We start from the raw sequence: 17,027 nt of genomic DNA, 5'->3' as shown, positions 1-17,027 counted from the left end.
TATATATTTTTAGTTGTCCAGATCATTTCTTTCTATTTTTTAGTAGAGACGGGGTCTCGCCCTTGGTCAGGCTGGTCTCGAACTCCTGACTTTGAGCGATCCACCCGCCTCGGCCTCCCAGAGTGCTAGGATTACAGGCGTGAGCCACCGCGCCCGGCTATCCAGCTTCTTTTACCTCGCTGGTTAGTTTCAAATAGTCCAATATTGTTGGAATAGTAACGTCAAACCTTCCTGTTGAATCATGCGTAGGTTGAGATGGATTCACTTCCACTACAGTTTTCAGTTCATCATTATCCACCTTGGTCTCTGGTTGCCCACGTGGCTCATTTTCAAGATTAAAGTAACCAGAATGGAACTTCTCAAACCATCAGTGTACTACTGTGTGTTCATTAGCCACATCCTTCCCAAACACTTTGTTGATATTTCGTGGTGTCTGCACTGCATTGTTTCCACAATGGAACTCATCTTCAAAAATGACACGAAGTTTTGACTTATCCGTGGTTTCACAAAAATTGCCCTTAAAAAATTTTTGAAAGATGATCACAAGCGAAAACATGCGTTTGAAAGACTGAGAATGTGCCTTCACAATAAAAATAAAACAAGTGTCAACATGAAATGTCAGAGATATCAGCGGGGGGGAACCAAGGGCAACACACGTAACCTAAACATCTGTACCCCCATAATATGCTGAAATAAAGAAAAAAAAAAAGAGATATCAGCTGTCAAACTTAGTGCTTAAGGAAATTGGACATTTCATACTTAACCTAATATTTGAAAGACTGTCCTGCTTAAGGACTTTGACTTGTTTGTTATTAGTCTAGAAGGCAAAATTAGGTCCAGCAGATAGAAAGGATGGAGGCAGATAATCAGCTCAATATCCAAACGGAAATTGTAATAGATGGAATTTTTTTTGTTTGTTTTGTTTTTGAGACAGAGTCTACCTCTGTTGCCCTGGCTACAGTGAGTGCCGTGGCCTCAGCCTAGCTCACAGGAACCTCAAACTCCTGGGCTTAAGCAATCCTTCTGCTTCAGCCTCCCAAGTAGCTGGGACTACACGCGTGTGCCACCATGCCCAGCTAATTTTTTCTATATATATTTTTAGTTGTCCAGCTAATTTCCTTCTATTTTTAGTAGAGACAGGGTCTCGCTCTTGTTCAGGCTGGTCTCGAACTCCTGACCTCGAGGGATCCTCCCGCCTCAGCCTCCCAGAGTGCTAGGATTACAGGCTTGAGCCACTGTGTGCCAGGGCAATAGATGGGATTTACTAAAGATGCAGAGAAGTTGCTAATTGAGACAACGACTTCCCCACACCAGGGGTGTAGAAAAGGCTACTAGAGAAGTCATGTGTGGATTTGTGCATTGGCTAGGAGTTAAATGAGAAGGTGATGGCCTTTTGGGATGCTGAACATTCTGTGGTTCTCTGCCCCCCCACCTCCTTTCCCCATGCTTCCTGGGACCAGGCCAGCCATGTGACTGCCTCCCTCCCCTGCGGGCAGCGGCCGAGCAGCTTCGGCAGAAGGATCTGAGGATTTCCCAGCTGCAAGCCGATCTGCGACGCCCACCCCCTGCCCCCGCCCAGCCCCCTGAACCTGAGGCCCTGCCTACTATCTATGTTGTTACCCCCACCTATGCCAGGTATGGGCTCCGGTGCACCAAAAAGGGCTGCATTGACCAAGAAATTGGGGTTGATGAGGAGGAGTTTGGGGAGCCACTGGGCTCGGGGGATATTCCTCAAACTAGAGCATGACAAACAAGAAGACAAATGAACCACATCTTTACTTAAAGATTTGTGGGAAAATGGTTGTTTTCCTATTAAAATAGACAGGGGTATACTATGATGTAAAATACAAATTTCCTGCTAAATTTTAAGAGAGAACAATTAAGTGTCAAAGAAATTTTGAGCTTACCAATAAGTTAACTCTCTTCTTAGGGATCTTTTGACGAGAAAATTTAAAAACCCCTGACTAAATTAAAATAGAAAGGGGCTTGGTGGGATAGTCATACTGGATTATGAAATAGTTATTCCAGTTGTATTTACAGTGTGTTTACTCTTTCTCTACCAGGCACTGTGCTTAGTGCTTTATATTTTTTTTGTTTTGTTTTAAATCAAAATGTAACTTTATTACTGATAAAAACCAATTAGGGAATGTGGTTTTGGATCTGTAGTCAAAAGGGCCTGTTAACACACTTCCCTGGAATCAGATGGCTCCCCAGTCCAAGTACAGACAGTTCTAGACCCCACCATGACATGCACACACCACCAAGTCTGGGGCAGGCAGGCAGATCTGAAGGCTAAAGAAGCCCAGAAGAGGCCAAACCACACATTCCCAGTTCTGTCTCTAAACTCAAATCTTTCTTTCTCCCCTGGAGAGGAATGAGCCAAGGGGATCCTCTAAAATAAATTCCTTTCTCTGGAAACGCAGCACAGAAGGAAAAGAACCTGTTCTACTGGTGTTTTAGAAATTCATTATTATATTTAATCTTTAAGACAGCATTGTTATAAGGTACTGTTATTCCCATTTTACATCTGAGGAAACAGGCTCAGGGAGATTGAGCCATTTTGCCAACATCTCTCACCTAATAAGTTACAAAGCTGAGCTTCAAACCCAGATCTATCTGATCCCAAAGCCTATACCCTTAATTTGTAGTCTTCCACAGCCAGAGCCCTGGGGTTGAGGTGGGTGACCAACATGGACTGGAAGAACAGGGCAGGTGAGTGTCAGCGTGGAGTTGACAGGCAAAAAAGAGGGAGTTCTGGCACTGGTTGGGGAAGGGCCATGGGGGGTGCTAGCAGTGTCCTGGAGAAGCTGTCGGGAGGGGGCAAATGGTGCCTACCCCATTCCCTCCTGCTGCATCTCTCCCCCTGCAGGCTGGTGCAGAAGGCAGAGCTGGTGCGGCTGTCCCAGACACTGAGCCTGGTGCCCCGGCTACATTGGCTCCTGGTGGAGGACTCTGAGGGCCCCACCCCGCTCGTCTCAGGGCTGCTGGCTGCCTCTGGCCTCCTGTTCACACACCTGGTGGTCCTCACACCCAAGGCCCAGCGGCTTCGGGAGGGAGAGCCAGGCTGGGTTCGGCCCCGTGGTGTAGAGCAGAGGAACAAGGCCCTGGACTGGCTCCGGGGCAGAGGGAGCGCTGTTGGGGGTGAGAAGGACCCACCACCACCTGGGATGCAGGGAGTCGTGTACTTTGCTGATGATGACAACACCTATAGCCGGGAGCTCTTCGAGGAGGTGAGCACTGGGATAGGAATGGGGCAAGAGGCCAAGTGGGGCCAGCTTCATTCATTACCTTGGTTACCAGTGTTGCTGCTGGCTGCTGGGTGAGGAGGAGTGGGAAGCACCGGGGCAGAGGGAGCCAGTGGCCCTTTCTGCTGCCCCCTTTCCCATGGGCCACCCCTCTCTGTTTCTTCTCTCCTGACCTCTGGTAGATGCGCTGGACCCATGGTGTCTCGGTGTGGCCGGTGGGGCTGGTGGGCGGCCTGCGATTTGAGGGCCCTCAGGTACAGGATGGACGGGTTGTGGGCTTCCACACAGCATGGGAGCCCAACAGGCCCTTCCCCGTGGATATGGCAGGATTTGCTGTCGCCCTGCCCTTGCTGTTGGCTAAGCCCAATGCCCAGTTTGATGCTACTGCTCCCCGGGGCCACCTGGAGAGCAGTCTCCTGAGCCACCTTGTGGATCCCAAGGACCTGGAGCCACGGGCTGCCAACTGCACTCGGGTAAGAGAATGGAGGTGGCCACAGAAACCTGGCTCTGAGATGGACGGGTGATGGGAGAAATGGAGTGAGAGCCTAGGAAATGGGAGTTTGAACCAGAGGGACTATCCAGATCTCTGGTCAGCCTTGCTTCCTCTACTGGGAGCCAAGAAAGGAAAGTGGCCTCCTGCCACTCCATCTCCCAGAATCCTGGGAACCCACGTGAAGCAGAGAGGGTGAAGGGATAAGGCCCTATTTCAGAGGCACTAAGGTCTTCCCGCACCCTGCTCTTCACACTTTGCAGCCTACACTGTGTATGTAAAGGGGGTGGAGAATCTATTCCACACTGAGGGCCCCAGAGGCCTGGCTATGGCTGGTCCTGCTCTCACTGCAGCCCTCCTGCCACAGGTCCTGGTATGGCATACACGGACAGAGAAGCCCAAGATGAAGCAGGAGGAGCAGCTGCAACGGCAGGGCCGGGGCTCAGACCCAGCCATTGAGGTGTGATGGCGGCCCCACCCTGACTACCACCTCACTTCAGGCACAGACCTTGTGGGACTTGGCCCCAGGCCTGCCCAGGGTGTGGTTTTCCAAGTCCTGACCCCTCAGAACCAGAGGTGGCCCCTCCGCCTCTCCAGGCCCAGGGCATGGCCCTGCTGCTTCTCCCCTCCCCCAGCCTGCCATGTGGCACTGTCCACAGGTTGGGGACAAGTGGCCCTTGTATTGAGCCAGGTTGGCCCTGTCTGGGTGGTGCAGAAAGACAGATGGACTCAAGAGGGAGGGCGGCAGAGGAACTTGGTAACTTATTGGGGCGGGCATGCACTGGGGGGCTGGAGGAGCTGGGCTGGACCCTCCCCACCTGAGCATGCTGACCCCCTCCTACCTCCAGAATAAAGAATCTCAACCTGGAGGGGCTGCTTGTTTTCCTTCACTTCGCATTTCTGGTTCTTGCTTTCTAATCCTTATAGATGTGGGCACCTGTTCCTGCACAGGCTGAGCCAGGGTCTTGGCTTCTCCATCAGACAGAAATCAGTTCTCCCAGGGGCCCCATCCCCCAGACAAGCAAGAACAGTGGCTTCCATCCAAAAGCTTTATTGAGTCCGTGTACCAGAAGCAGTCTCCAGGCCTTCCCATGTCACTGCCATCACTCTGTTCTTTGCTGTTATACCTGCTGGTTCTGGCCACAGGGAGGCCCTAGGACACCTGCTTTTCTCTCTCACCCCTGTCCAGCTCCAGCTGCGGCTCCCAGACTGTCCTTAACCTCTCTAATCCCAGGGACCCTCCCCTACAACCTGGAGCCTTGGTAAGGAGTTGTGAGGTTTTCAGCCTTGTCCATCTCTCCCCCTCCCCCACCCCTCCCCCACCCTCACCCCTACACTAAGCTCTAGGCCACTAGGCCTCAGGTAGATCCTCCTTGGGAGGTGCCTCTTCTGGTGGGGCCTCCTCAGGTGCTGGCCTGTGGGCAACCCCTCCCTGTAGCCATGCTGTTTTCAGCATATCTTTCAGCCCACCAGGAAAGAGATAGCCCTGGGTCTCTCCTTCCCCATCGATGACCCCTCCAAGCCCCTCCAGTGCTGTTTGCAGGTACCGCAGGCCAACGAGCACCAGAGCCTGTGGGGGAAGCAAGGGGAAAGAATCAAGGAGGGTTGGCGGTACAAGGGGTCCCAGGTAGAAGGAGGCCTCAGATGCTGACTCACCTGCAGGAGAAAGGTGACAGCTAGCATGCTGCCCAGTGTGCTGGCCAGTTCCTGCAGGTGCCCCAGCAGCACCTCATGGCATCCTTGGGCCCAGAGGTTTAGGTTGGGCTGTCGTGGATCAAAGAGGGGGTGGGCATAGGGGTCTGAAAGTTGACTTTGCAGGCAAGGCCGAGGTGAGTGGGGGTTGCAGCAAGAGAAAGGGACCCCATCAGTCAGGTACAGGCCTTCCACATTGCTCTGGATCCGACTGCAAAGGGAGGGGTGGGGGTTAGGATGTCTGGAGACAGATGCCTGGGTTAGAAGCTGAGGGGCACAGGTGTTGAGCAGGGGACAATGATAGTAAAACATTTACTGACTGCTTTACTTATGCACTAGCCAAGCACAATTCATTTATCTTTACAACTCTGTAAGATGAGTACCTATCTATATGATAGGTTCTATTATCTCCATTTTACAGACGAAGAAATGGGCCCAGAGTGATTTGGTAACATGCCCTGGGTTACACAGCTGATAAGTAGCCGATCTGTAACCCATTCTCTCAGCTACTATGCTCTACTTATTGCCCATTTGGGTGAGGCGGGATTGCAGGGTAGCAGGAGGGAGCCTGTCTGGGGAGGAGGAGAAGGAGGGGAGAAGCAAGTCACTCACTCAACCACATCCTGGTCACTGGGGTCCAGGTAACGGCTGCTGACCCACTGGACCCCAAACCAATCCTTGTATCCATGGCGCCCGCAGCAGTGGTGCTTCAGCTGCAGCTCATCCATCAGCCGTTTGGCATGACAGTGCCCAGGTACCTCTGTGTCCTTGTAGTGACCCAAAGCAGTTCCCAGGCCCTCCTCCAGCCCCTGGTCCAGACTTCCAGGCAAACCCAGGGCTAGCCCCAGGGCGAGGACCAGGAGCCCCCCTCCCCCAGCAGTGCCAGCCACCAGCAGTGGTCCTAGGACCCCTCGCCAGGGAGGGTATCGAGCAGCATCCAGACTTGCCCGACTGGCTCCTGCACCCCCGAGTCCTGTGCCCAGAGCCACTGCACCTGCTGCCAGGGCAACCTGAGGCAGGGCAGGGAAGCGGCAGGAGGGAGCCAGGAAGGTGCCAAGGTGCCACAGCTGGACCAGGAGGTGCCCACTACAGAGGAGGGTGAGGCTACCGGCCAGTGCCAGCAGCCAGGAGAGGAGCCAGAGCCCCTGCGCCAGACGGATGCGGGGCTGCAGGGGCAGCACCAGCGGCAACACCGGCGCCATCTCCCATCTCTGCCCAAGGGAGTGCAGAGCTGTCGGGGATGGAGGTTGGCCGGGTCAGGATGCTGACTCAGCCCAGCCCAGCTTGAGCTGGGCTAATGCCACCCTGACCCCAATACCCTGAGCGTCCTCCCACCCTCAGCCTTAATAACCTGCCGCCCTGTCAGCCCCAGTTCGGGATGCCTTGGCCTTGTCCCTAAGGAGAAGCTCCGCCCCTGGGCAGAGGGCCCATTTCGTGACCCCGCCCCTGCCCCCTAGCGGAAATCGGGGGCTGGTCGGCTCAGCCCCGAGGGGCTAGGGGCTGCGGGGCGGAGACCTCAGGGCCCCTGCCCCCTCCCCATTCCCCTGGGAATCCGGAGCCGGGTCCCGGAAGGGCCTGAAGGCCCGGAGCGGGTGAGGGGTCAGCCGGCGGGCCCCGCCCCCGCACTGAGCCGCGAGGCCCGGACAGGGAGGGGTTAGCAGGCAGCCCGGCCCTCCCCGGGCCCGGCCCCCCTCCCGCGCTTCCTGGCGGCTCGGCGTCCGGCGCCTGTTTGTGCTGCGGCGCTGGGGCCCGGGACGGCCCCGCCACCCCTCCCCCGGGAGCCGAGAGTGGCCCCGCGAGCGTCCGAGGCCGCCACTGGCCGCAGAGACTGAGGCCCCAGCCCCACAGCGCCCCCTCCAGGCCTCTTCCCTGCGCCCGACAGCGCCCTCGCGGGGTGGCACAGCTCGCCTTCGCGCGCGCCCCGGGGTGCTTCCCCTTCCCGTCTCCCAGGCCATGGCCCCCGCGGCTTAGACGCCTCCTCCGCCGCCGCCGCTCGGAGCAACCCGGGGGCCGGATGGACGGGGCCGCGGGGCCCGGTGAGTACGGGGCGGGGCGGGCGGCGTGCCCCTTCCTGGAGCGCGCGGCCCGTCTGGCGCCGCCAGAGTCCGAAGGCTGTCTGGAGGCATCCTCGGGTGCTCCTCCGCCCAGGGGGCTCTGAGCATCCTCCACAGTTCCTCAGGTCGCCCTCCCTAGTTACTTGGGTCCTCCTACTGTCATTTCGGACTTCCCCAACGTCATCCTGCCCCCCCATGTAACTCTGGGCCCCTCAAGGTTTCCCTGCCCCCGTCGTTACTCTGGGCCTCTTCTCCTGATCCTTCAGGTCTTCTTCTACCCCCGCTGTTAGCCTGGGACCTTCACTGTGACTCTGCTCACCTCTGATCCCTCGCCTGTCATCCTGGATCTCTTTTCTGGGTCCTCAGTATGATTCTACTCTCATGCCCTCTCTTCTCTCCCAGTGTCCCCGCTCAGTTACTGGACTTTTGATGGAGACCTGAGCTCGCTGGGGGCGGGGGAGGGCTGTGGTCCCTCACCAGTACCGCGCCTCTCTGTGGCTCCCACGTTCCTCGGCCATACTCCATATTTTCTCCCTGGTACTACATGGTACTCCCAGTCTTTGCGGAGGCTGAGACGGCAGCAGGAAGGGAGCTTTGCCAGGTTGCTCGCCTGCCCTGCCAGGAGGAGGCCTTTGATCCTCTACCATCTCCTCCCCACTGGAGGAGCCTCCAAGCCTGGGGCTGCTTGAAAGGAGCAGTCCTGCTGGACAAATGTAAAGTTGTGCGGTGACAGAATCCCCTCAACCCTTTCTCTAGGCGGTGGGTACATTCTGAGTGCTTCTTGCCCCTTTCTCAGGTGAGGGCCCTGCTCAGGAGGCCTTGCAATCCTTGAGCCAGCGGCTTCGGGTACAGGAGCAGGAGATGGAGCTAGTAAAGGCAGCCCTGGCGGAAGCCCTTCGCCTGCTGCGGCTGCAGGCATCCTCCACCTCCCTGCAGGACTCTGGCACACCAGCTCCTATAAGGAACAGGTATGCTGTCCTCACACCCCCTTTTTTCTCCTTCTTGAGGCCCCTGGGCATCAGGTTAATTCACTGTCTCTCCAGCAGCCCTGCAGTTCCCCCAGGACTGCCACGGACGTGCAGCCCCTCCTTGGTGAGCCGAGGCACCCAGACGGAGGTGGAGATTGAGCCATCCCCTGGACCCCCTGGCCTGAGCAACGGTCCCCCAGCCCCTCAGGGGGGCAGTGAAGAGCCTAGTGGGACCCAGTCTGAAGGAGGGGGCAGCAGCAGCAGTGGCACTGGCTCCCCTGGGCCCCCGGGGATCCTCAGGCCTGTGCAGCCCCCACAGCGCACTGACACGTAGGTGTCCTGTGGCAGGGGCTGGGAGGGGTGGGAGGATTGGCGAGCACGATTGGAGGGAATGACCTTCACCTACTCACTATGCCCAGGCCACGAAGAAATTCTTCCTCCTCCTCATCCCCTCGGCCTCGGCAGAAACTCTCCAGGAAGGCAGCTTCCTCAGCCAACCTGTTATTGCGGTCAGGGAGCACAGAGAGGTGGGTGAGGCTCCTCCCACCCCACCCCAGGCTCAGGCTCTTGATTTTCCTCATCCCTCACCTAACTTCCCTGGGTGGGGTGGCGGGACCTTATTGCCCAACAGAACGAAGGGAACAAGCACTCCTGGGGCGCCTGCTGTGTACTGGGCATTGTGCTAAACCCTCCACATCCTCCATCTCATTCAGTCTTCACAACATCCTTGGGGGGTAGGTGGTCTCATGCTGTCCATTGCACAAGTGAGGAAGCAGGCTCAGAGAGGGTAAGTCACTTGCCTGGGGTCACACAACTAGAGTCAGGAACCCCACTCTTCCTGACGCTAGTTCCCCTGCCCTTTCTACCATATCACAAAGCACCTTCCAAGGTTCCAAGAGGCTGTTCCCCTGATTGTCATGGATGGCTGTCCTTGGAGCATCAGCCCTCCCTGGCTCCCAGATCTACCAAGTACCAATCTACTTACTTCTAGAGGGCAAGGGGACATCCTAGTGGCTGAACATAGTTATCTGAGAGTGTGTACAGGCCCCAGGACACCTGAATGTTCATTCCACCTCTGTCTTTGGCCTCTACATTATTCTCTGAAGAGATTTTTATCACCTTATCATCATCTAATGACAGTGAACTCTGGAATCCACTAGTCACTTTCCTCTTGAGAAAGATTTTCTTGCTTACCTCCCAGATCCCTGAAAGATGGGGCTGGTGTACATTCTGGATTCACTTTGGTCCCATTTTACAGACGGGGAAATGGAAAGGTCGATAGCCAGAGGCCTGGTGGTCTGGAGGAGAGAAAGGGCTCGGGCACCCTGCATGGCCTCTTCCAAGCTTTGTGGCCTTATGCTGCGCACTCAGCCCCTTCAGCAAAATCTGCTCATCTCTTAAATGGAACTAGAAGTCCCCATCTACTCTAGGGCCCTGACACTCACTAGGCAAACTACAAGCCTACAGAGGTGACTGTGGTCTCTGGAGTAACCTCCTTTCTTGTGCCCTGCCCCTCCCCACTCTGGTCTGGGACCTGACCCCAATCCCTATGTTTTTCTCTCTTCCCAACAGCCGTGGGGGGAAAGAGCCCCTCTCCAGCCCTGGGGGCCCGGGGTCTCGGAGAAGCAATTACAATTTGGGTATGTACCGAGGGACAGAGGGAAGCACTTGGATGACAGAGTTAGGGTTTGGGCTGCAGCCCCAGGAGCTATTTTGGGGGACCTGTGAGGTATGGTGGGTGGAGTTCTGCTCTGGCTTTCCTGGAAGGAGGTGCTTCAGGGTAGTGGTTGACACCCCCCATTTTCTCTGTAGAAGGCATCTCAGTGAAGATGTTCCTTCGTGGCCGCCCCATTACCATGTACATCCCGTCTGGCATCCGCAGCCTTGAGGAGTTGCCCAGCGGCCCACCCCCGGAGACCCTCAGCCTTGACTGGGTGTATCCTGCCCCCTCCAGTCCCATGGGAATCAGCTTTCCCTCCTTAGGACTCCCTTCTCCTTCTTTACAGTTTTCTCCTGGGGCTGTGGGGACAGGGAGCCTTCTGAATCCTCTTCTACCATCCTTCTGCCAATGGTGCTGCCAGCCAGAAGCTCCTTCTCCCCTCTTCCTCCTCTTGCCCTTGATCTGACCCTTTCCTTGACTGTGACCCCTACCCCAGTTATGGGTACAGGGGTCGTGACTCCCGCTCTAATCTGTTTGTGCTGCGCTCTGGGGAGGTGGTCTACTTTATTGCCTGTGTGGTGGTGCTGTACCGGCCTGGGGGAGGCCCAGGGGGTCCTGGAGGTGGCGGCCAGAGACATTACCGAGGGCACACGGACTGCGTTCGATGGTGAGGGGCCTGGGGCCTGGGGATGGGGGGCTTGGAAGGAAGAGGGTCTGGGTGGGTGTGGAGGAGCAGGAGAGGAGAGTTGCCTTGCGGCTCTGCAAGAATGGAGGAGGTATCGTGGGTAGTCTTGAGAGACCCCTTCTGGAGTGTCTCCTCCCCCCTTAGCCTTGCTGTTCACCCCGATGGTGTTCGGGTAGCCTCAGGACAGACAGCTGGAGTGGATAAGGATGGAAAGGTAAGGCCAAAGTCAAACACTATGCAGGCATGATGAACCTGCAGCCCAGCGTTGCTTTACACCCCTCACCCCTTCTCCTCCACCAGCCCCTGCAGCCTGTGGTTCACATCTGGGACTCAGAGACGTTGCTGAAGCTGCAGGAGATTGGACTGGGGGCCTTTGAACGGGGTGTGGGGGCCCTGGCCTTTTCAGCTGTGGTGAGCTGGCCTCAAAGTTTCTAACCCCCATTCTTGTCCTGGAGCCCCACTCTTGCATGTCACCAGGAAGCCTGGAAAGTTCTGGCCTTCCTGAACCCCGCCCAGCTGGTTTTCTTGAGAAAGGGACATGTGTCAACTTCTCCTGCCCTCTCCACCTGTGATAGCACCCCCTGCCTAAAGACCATGAACCCCCAGACCTCAGTGTTCACCCAGCCCCTCCCATGTGACCCCCCCATTCCACAGGATCAGGGTGCTTTTCTCTGTGTGGTGGATGACTCCAATGAGCACATGCTGTCAGTGTGGGACTGCAGCCGGGCAGTGAAGCTGGCTGAGATCAAGGTGAGGGGTCCGGGTGGCCTGCAGAGGCTCTGGGGCTGGGGGTGGGAGTGGTGGAGAGTGGAGAGCTCCAGACTTAGGCATATATTTACTTCCTTTCTGGCTGGGTCACCTGGGGCAAACCTAGTATTTCTGAGCCTCAGTTTCTTCATCTATGACATGGGGACTGCAGAAGTTCTGACCTCATGAGTGTTAGGTAGTGGGGTGATTAATCATGAGTGACAGAGAATAGTGCTCCTAGGGGACCAGGGTCTTGAAGGAAGGGTTGTGCTGGGGTTTCTGGACTTCTGCAGGCCTGCTGTCAGGGTGCAAATTGAGGAGAGTCAAGTAGGAGGAGGGTGCTCAGGGCTTGGGGTGGCTGAATCTAGTGTCTTCCCTTCAGAGTACAAATGACTCAGTACTAGCCGTTGGCTTCAGCCCTCGTGACAGCAGTTGCATTGTCACCAGCGGGAAATCTCATGTCCACTTTTGGAACTGGAGTGGAGCTGGGGTTCCTGGGAACGGGACCCTCACCCGGAAACAGGGTGTCTTTGGGGTGAGGCGTGGATGAGTGGGAGCTGATGGGGCGGGCAGAGTGGAGGAGGAGGTACTGGGCTGAGTACTATAGACCCTGATGCCCCCAGGCCCTACCCAGCCTGTGGCCTTTAGTCTTTGTTCTTCCCTTTGACCTCTGCTCTCTGCTCCCCTCCCCCCTAGAAATACAAGAAACCCAAGTTTATCCCTTGCTTTGTGTTCCTCCCTGATGGAGACATTCTCACTGGGGACTCAGAGGGGAATATTCTCACCTGGGGGCGGAGCCCCTCAGATTCCAGGACCCCAGGCAGGGGTGGGGCCAAAGGTATGTGCCTGGGGGTGGCATCTGGGAAGTGTAGTACTCAAAAGGATCTGTGGGAACAGAGGAGAGGGTTTCCCGTCCTTTTACCTTCAGAGTGGATAGTTCTCTGAGGGGGTATCTAGAAGGGTGGAGGAAGCATGGCAAAGGAGGAAGGGCTGGGACTCGGGTCTGCCAGATCTCGGGTTTAAATCCCAGTTTTGCCACTAGTTGTCTGGCCTTCTAGGAAGTTACCTCACTTCTCTGAGCCTTGGTTGTCCTGTCTATAAAATGGGGAGAATAACAGCTGTGGTGGCAGTGTGAGGACTAGAGATAGTATTCAGTGGTACTCAATGGCTGGAGTTATTACTCTCTTGTAACAGCCAAGGCTGCCCCTGTTCCCCACTCCCTTGTACCCAAAAAGCATGACCCACCTGGAGTTTTGCCAACAGAGACCTATGGGATTGTGGCCCAGGCCCACGCTCATGAAGGTTCCATCTTCGCACTGTGTCTGCGGCGGGACGGGACAGTGCTGAGTGGTGGCGGGCGGGACCGCCGGCTGGTACAGTGGGGGCCTGGGTTGGTGGCCCTCCAGGAGGCAGAGGTGAGGGCTGGACTGGGGTCAAGGGAAGGAGGGGGAAGAGGAATGGTCAGTGGGCTCTTGACACTCTGCCACCACCCTGTAGATCCCTGAACATTTTGGGGCCGTGCGGGCCATTGCTGAAGGGCTTGGCTCTGAGCTGCTGGTGGGAACCACGAAGAATGCATTGCTGAGGGGAGATCTGGCCCAGGGTTTCTCCCCTGTAATCCAGGTTGGCGAGCCTCGGGGCAGAAGGGAGGGAAGAGGTGTTGGGGAGGGGCAGGGGTGACAGCCATGCTCTACTGCAGGGCCACACCGATGAGCTCTGGGGCCTCTGCACACATCCTTCCCAGAACCGCTTCCTCACCTGTGGCCATGACCGGCAGCTCTGCCTGTGGGATGGGGAAGGCCATGCACTAGCCTGGAGCATCGACCTCAAGGTAGAGGCCTGTGTCCCTGGATCTCCCCTGCCACACCTACCACGACTCTGTCGAACACCACTCCTTCCTTAACATCCCCTTTCCTTCTGCTTCCCAGAGGCAGCCAGTGTGTACTGGTACAGCTGTACTGGCTCCTCCAATATTAATTCTAACATACTGATTGGTAAAAGCCGATGCCTCTAATGCTACCTGGGCACTGTCTCTCCCAGGACCCCTTAGATCTCCTCTTGGTCCAGCAACTAAATGGTTAATCCCTAGCACAGCTGGGGCCTCAGTTCTATGGTTAAATATCACCCCCTGCTAAGTCTCCAGTGACTCCCTGCCTGCATCCCAGGTTTCCTGTCCCTCTCCTGCCCATCTCTCTCTTGGGAGGAGGAGGCTTTGAGTTATCAAGAGGACGAGGTGTCTGTCCTGGTTCCCTCACTGGAAAGGCATCTTCTTGAATTTACCTTCTCCCTCCTCCCAGGAGACTGGTCTCTGTGCTGACTTCCACCCGAGTGGGGCGGTTGTGGCTGTAGGACTGAACACGGGGAGGTGAGAAGGAGCAGGGACTCCTGGGAGGGAGAACAGGGAGATCGGGGAAGGGTTCTTGGTAAAGGGGAAGTGGACGAGAGTGACCACCACTTAGGAGCCAAGCGCACCTTTCCACTCCTCAGTGCTTCCCGCCCGCGCCTCCCCTTCCCCTGCTCTACTGTATAAGCATCTTCACCCCTCCCCCAGCTGCTCTCTCCTCCATGCCTGGGAGTGGAGGAGGTGGCAGCTCAGGATAGAGAAGCAGTGGGAATGGGAGGGGCACAGGAGAGATAAACACAGGGAAGTGACAGGCTTACAGAAGCCACAAGGCCCTTGTAGTCTGCCCCTGGTCTGTTTCCTTCTCCCTTTTCAGTTGGCATCAGAAGCCACCCAGCTTTTATCTGCGCTTAGCCCCTTCCCATGTCCCAGCATAAGAATGCAGTGGTGACCTCTCTTCTACATCATAGCCTTTCTGTGGGGTGCTCTGAGGTTCCCTCACTCTGCCCTGGGCAGCTTCCCTGGGGGTCTCCTCACATCCTGCTTTTTTGCCTCCTTATCTGCCTCCACCTGCCTCCCTTCCAGGTGGTTGGTTTTAGACACAGAGACCAGGGAGATCGTGTCTGATGTCACCGATGGCAATGAGCAGCTCTCAGTGGTCCGGTACAGCCCAGGTGGGAGCCACCCCCACCCTGGACTCATATCTGTCCCTGGCCTTTCCCTCTCTGAGTGACTGTATTTGCAGATGGGTTGTACCTGGCCATTGGTTCCCATGACAACATGATCTACATCTATAGCGTTTCCAGTGATGGTGCCAAGTCTAGCCGCTTTGGCCGCTGTGTGGTGAGGAAGTAGGGTGGAGGGTATGGCATGGTAACAGCAGGTATACTCACAGGGTTCTGATACACTAGGGGGCCCCGGAGGATGGGAAATGGTGGTTACATTTTTAAACTATTGACCCTTGCTCCCAGGGTCACTCCAGCTTCATCACTCACCTTGACTGGTCCAAGGATGGGAACTTCATCATGTCCAATTCTGGAGACTATGAGATTCTTTACTGTGAGTGGCAGTGGGGTTGACACAGGGACAGGGTAATTGGAGCGAGTTTTATTTGTGGGGGGCTCCAGGTTGGGAGGGGATGAAGAATACCTGGGAAGCTCCAGGCAGAGGGGCTGTCAGATAGAGGTGGAGATGGGGTTAAAATGGAGTCAGGATTATACATAGGAGAAATTTGTGATTTGGGAAGAAAACCACAGAGTTTCATACCATGTCTTGTTAACTTGAGGGAGTTGAAAAATGCACTAAGTTTTTTTTTTTTTTTGAGACAGAGTCTTGCTCTGTTGCCTGGGCTAGAGTGCCATGGCGTCAGGCTAGCTCACAGCAACCTCAAATTCCTGGGCTCCAGCAGTCCTTCTGCCTCAACCTCCCAAGTAGCTGGGACTGCAGGCATGTGCCACCATGCCCAGCTAATTCTTTCTATATATTTTTAGTTGTCCAGCTAATTTTTCTATTTTTAGTAGAGATGGGGTCTCACTCTTGCTCAGGCTGGTCTTGAACTCCTGACCTTGAGCCATCCTCCTCCCAGAGTGCTAGGATTACAGGCATGAGCCACCACGCTCAGCCGGAAAAGATGGTTTTAGAAAAGCTTCTCAGGGCAGGTGTGGAGAGCTTGGCTTATCTAGACAGGACGAACTGAGGAGACGCTGTTAGGAGAACTTCATGGAGAACTCTGGAAGCACAAGGGGTGGGTTTCAAGAGGGGGAATTAGGGGGGTGGCTATCACTGGCTACCTCAAGCCAGTCTTTTCAACCTGGCCTTCTCCACCATCTTCCTGGCTGAGGGCAGGGTGAGAGCTGAGCTGGGTGGGCTCCCTCTCCCCAGGGGACGTGGCTGGAGGCTGCAAGCAGCTGAAGAATCGCTATGAGAGCCGAGATAGGGAATGGGCCACCTACACCTGTGTGCTGGGCTTCCATGTCTACGGTGAGCAGGGGCTCAGGGACATGGGACCCTGCGGGAGGGGCGGGGGAACAAGGGAGACAGGTCTGGGCTCGGAATGCTGGGGGTGTGTCGTGGGGTGGGGGCGTCCAGAAACCAGCAGATCAAGCCCAGGGAGGCCTCTCTGGCCCTCAGAACAGGGGAAGAATTGCCTGGAACGTGGCCGGTGGGTGGCGGCGGCTGCCTGAGTGCCGGGAGCAGTGCAGCTCTGGCCTGTGGGTGGCGGTGGGGGAGAGGCCGGGCTGAGGCCGGCCACTGTGCTAGGCGTGTGGCCGGACGGCTCCGATGGGACCGACATCAACTCCCTGTGCCGCTCACACAACGAGCGCGTGGTGGCCGTGGCCGACGACTTCTGCAAAGTGCACCTCTTCCAGTACCCATGCGCTCGCGCCAAGGTGAGGCCGGGGGAGCCGCCACGGCGAGGCGGGTGGGTTCGGGGGCTGAGCGGCCGCCGCAACTGGACCTTCTCTCCGGCCCAGGCGCCGAGCCGCATGTACGGGGGCCACGGCAGCCACGTGACCAGCGTCCGGTTCACGCACGACGACTCGCACCTCGTCTCGTTGGGCGGCAAGGACGCCAGCATCTTCCAGTGGCGAGTGCTGGGCGCTGGGGGCGCGGGGCCGGCGCCCGCCACGCCCTCACGAACTCCCTCCCTGTCCCCCGCCTCCTCCCTCGACGTCTGATCGCTGCCGGACTGGACCGACTGGCCCTCCGGCGCGGCCCCGCCCGCCCTAATCCCCCAGACCCTTTCCTCGACTTAAAGACATTCCCGATCGCGCATTTCCCTGGAGGGGGCGAACGGCACCCCTGCACACACTGTATAGACCCGCTGGCTGAGCCGGGCAGCCCCAGCCTAGGCCCTGGCTACCGCTGCCTGCTGAGGGGCAATAAACCAAAACCAAAGTCGCCTCCGGGTGCTTTTGTGGGGCGCGGCTGGACGCCTCCGGGGTTCTATGGGGTGGGGAATGAAGGAAAGGAGGAGTGCGCAAAGGAGCATAGAACATTCATGCAAATAACAAGCAAAGCCCCTTGCAAAGAAACCCGCGAGAAGCGAAAGCGCGCGAGTGTTTCGAGGCGGCGGGCGGAGCGGCAGGGCTCCAGCGAGGACAGAGTTAAGCCCAACTCCTCTCCCGCCCTCGGAGGAGGGGCC

General features: G+C 56.7%; 3 protein-coding genes across 8 annotated transcripts in view; 2 read left to right on the top strand and 1 right to left on the bottom strand.

Moving 5' to 3' along the window:
* The window catches only part of B3GAT3 (beta-1,3-glucuronyltransferase 3), a 6,778-nt gene extending 2,174 nt beyond the window's left edge, over window positions 1-4,604 (top strand). The window contains exons 2-6 of one of the 4 annotated variants that reach the window (XM_012665073.1): window positions 1,461-1,635; window positions 2,870-3,230; window positions 3,428-3,718; window position 3,930; window positions 4,103-4,194. In XM_012665073.1, the coding sequence (XP_012520527.1) occupies window positions 1,461-1,635; window positions 2,870-3,230; window positions 3,428-3,718; window position 3,930; window positions 4,103-4,194 (920 nt within the window). Of the gene's footprint in view, window positions 1-1,460; window positions 1,636-2,648; window positions 3,231-3,427; window positions 3,719-3,929; window positions 3,931-4,102 lie in introns of those variants that run through there. The other 3 variants (XM_012665065.1, XM_012665050.1, XM_012665057.1) reach the window with 3 other exon arrangements.
* A 164-nt stretch (window positions 4,605-4,768) lies between these two features.
* On the bottom strand, window positions 4,769-7,160 carry ROM1 (retinal outer segment membrane protein 1). The gene is made up of 3 exons (XM_012665038.1): window positions 6,040-7,160; window positions 5,392-5,638; window positions 4,769-5,305 (listed from the first exon to the last, which is right to left on the bottom strand). The coding sequence occupies exons 1-3, from the start codon at window positions 6,627-6,629 to the stop codon at window positions 5,087-5,089; spliced, it is 1,056 nt and encodes a 351-aa protein (XP_012520492.1). The 5' UTR covers window positions 6,630-7,160; the 3' UTR covers window positions 4,769-5,086.
* EML3 (echinoderm microtubule associated protein like 3) lies at window positions 7,132-16,785 on the top strand. 3 transcript variants are annotated; one of them, XM_012665020.1, is made up of 22 exons: window positions 7,132-7,463; window positions 8,278-8,449; window positions 8,528-8,779; window positions 8,869-8,976; window positions 10,022-10,089; window positions 10,262-10,385; window positions 10,606-10,776; window positions 10,939-11,008; window positions 11,095-11,205; window positions 11,449-11,544; window positions 11,924-12,076; window positions 12,238-12,379; window positions 12,805-12,956; window positions 13,039-13,164; window positions 13,241-13,372; window positions 13,839-13,906; window positions 14,468-14,556; window positions 14,628-14,725; window positions 14,854-14,941; window positions 15,764-15,862; window positions 16,142-16,272; window positions 16,357-16,785. In XM_012665020.1, the coding sequence occupies exons 1-22, from the start codon at window positions 7,442-7,444 to the stop codon at window positions 16,558-16,560; spliced, it is 2,676 nt and encodes an 891-aa protein (XP_012520474.1). In that variant the 5' UTR covers window positions 7,132-7,441; the 3' UTR covers window positions 16,561-16,785. The 3 variants fall into 3 exon arrangements, with proteins under 3 accessions (XP_012520474.1, XP_012520482.1, XP_012520466.1); XM_012665028.1 differs by having other exon boundaries at window positions 7,161-7,463; window positions 8,525-8,779; window positions 10,265-10,385; XM_012665012.1 differs by having other exon boundaries at window positions 7,161-7,463; window positions 8,525-8,779.
* Window positions 16,786-17,027: the final 242 nt, after the last annotated feature.

The sequence above is a fragment of the Propithecus coquereli genome, unplaced genomic scaffold (genome assembly GCF_000956105.1).
Source record: "Propithecus coquereli isolate 6110/MARCELLA unplaced genomic scaffold, Pcoq_1.0 Scaffold120, whole genome shotgun sequence".
Classification (NCBI taxonomy): domain Eukaryota; kingdom Metazoa; phylum Chordata; class Mammalia; order Primates; family Indriidae; genus Propithecus; species Propithecus coquereli.
Note: the sequence above shows the minus strand (reverse complement) of the source record. Positions and strands in the feature narration are given on the sequence as shown.

Coding starts and splice junctions, on each gene's coding strand:
- EML3 (XM_012665012.1), top strand. CDS start 7,442: ATGGACGGGGCCGCGGGGCCCG. Junction 8,780..8,868: donor CCCCCACAGCGCACTGACAC/GTAGGTGTCCTG, acceptor CACTATGCCCAG/GCCACGAAGAAATTCTTCCT. Junction 10,777..10,938: donor CACACGGACTGCGTTCGATG/GTGAGGGGCCTG, acceptor CTCCCCCCTTAG/CCTTGCTGTTCACCCCGATG.
- ROM1 (XM_012665038.1), bottom strand. CDS start 6,629: ATGGCGCCGGTGTTGCCGCTGGTGCTGCCCCTGCAGCCCCGCATCCGT. Junction 5,639..6,039: donor AGTGACCAGGATGTGGTTGA/GTGAGTGACTTG, acceptor CTCCCTTTGCAG/TCGGATCCAGAGCAATGTGG. Junction 5,306..5,391: donor CTGTCACCTTTCTCCTGCAG/GTGAGTCAGCAT, acceptor CTTCCCCCACAG/GCTCTGGTGCTCGTTGGCCT.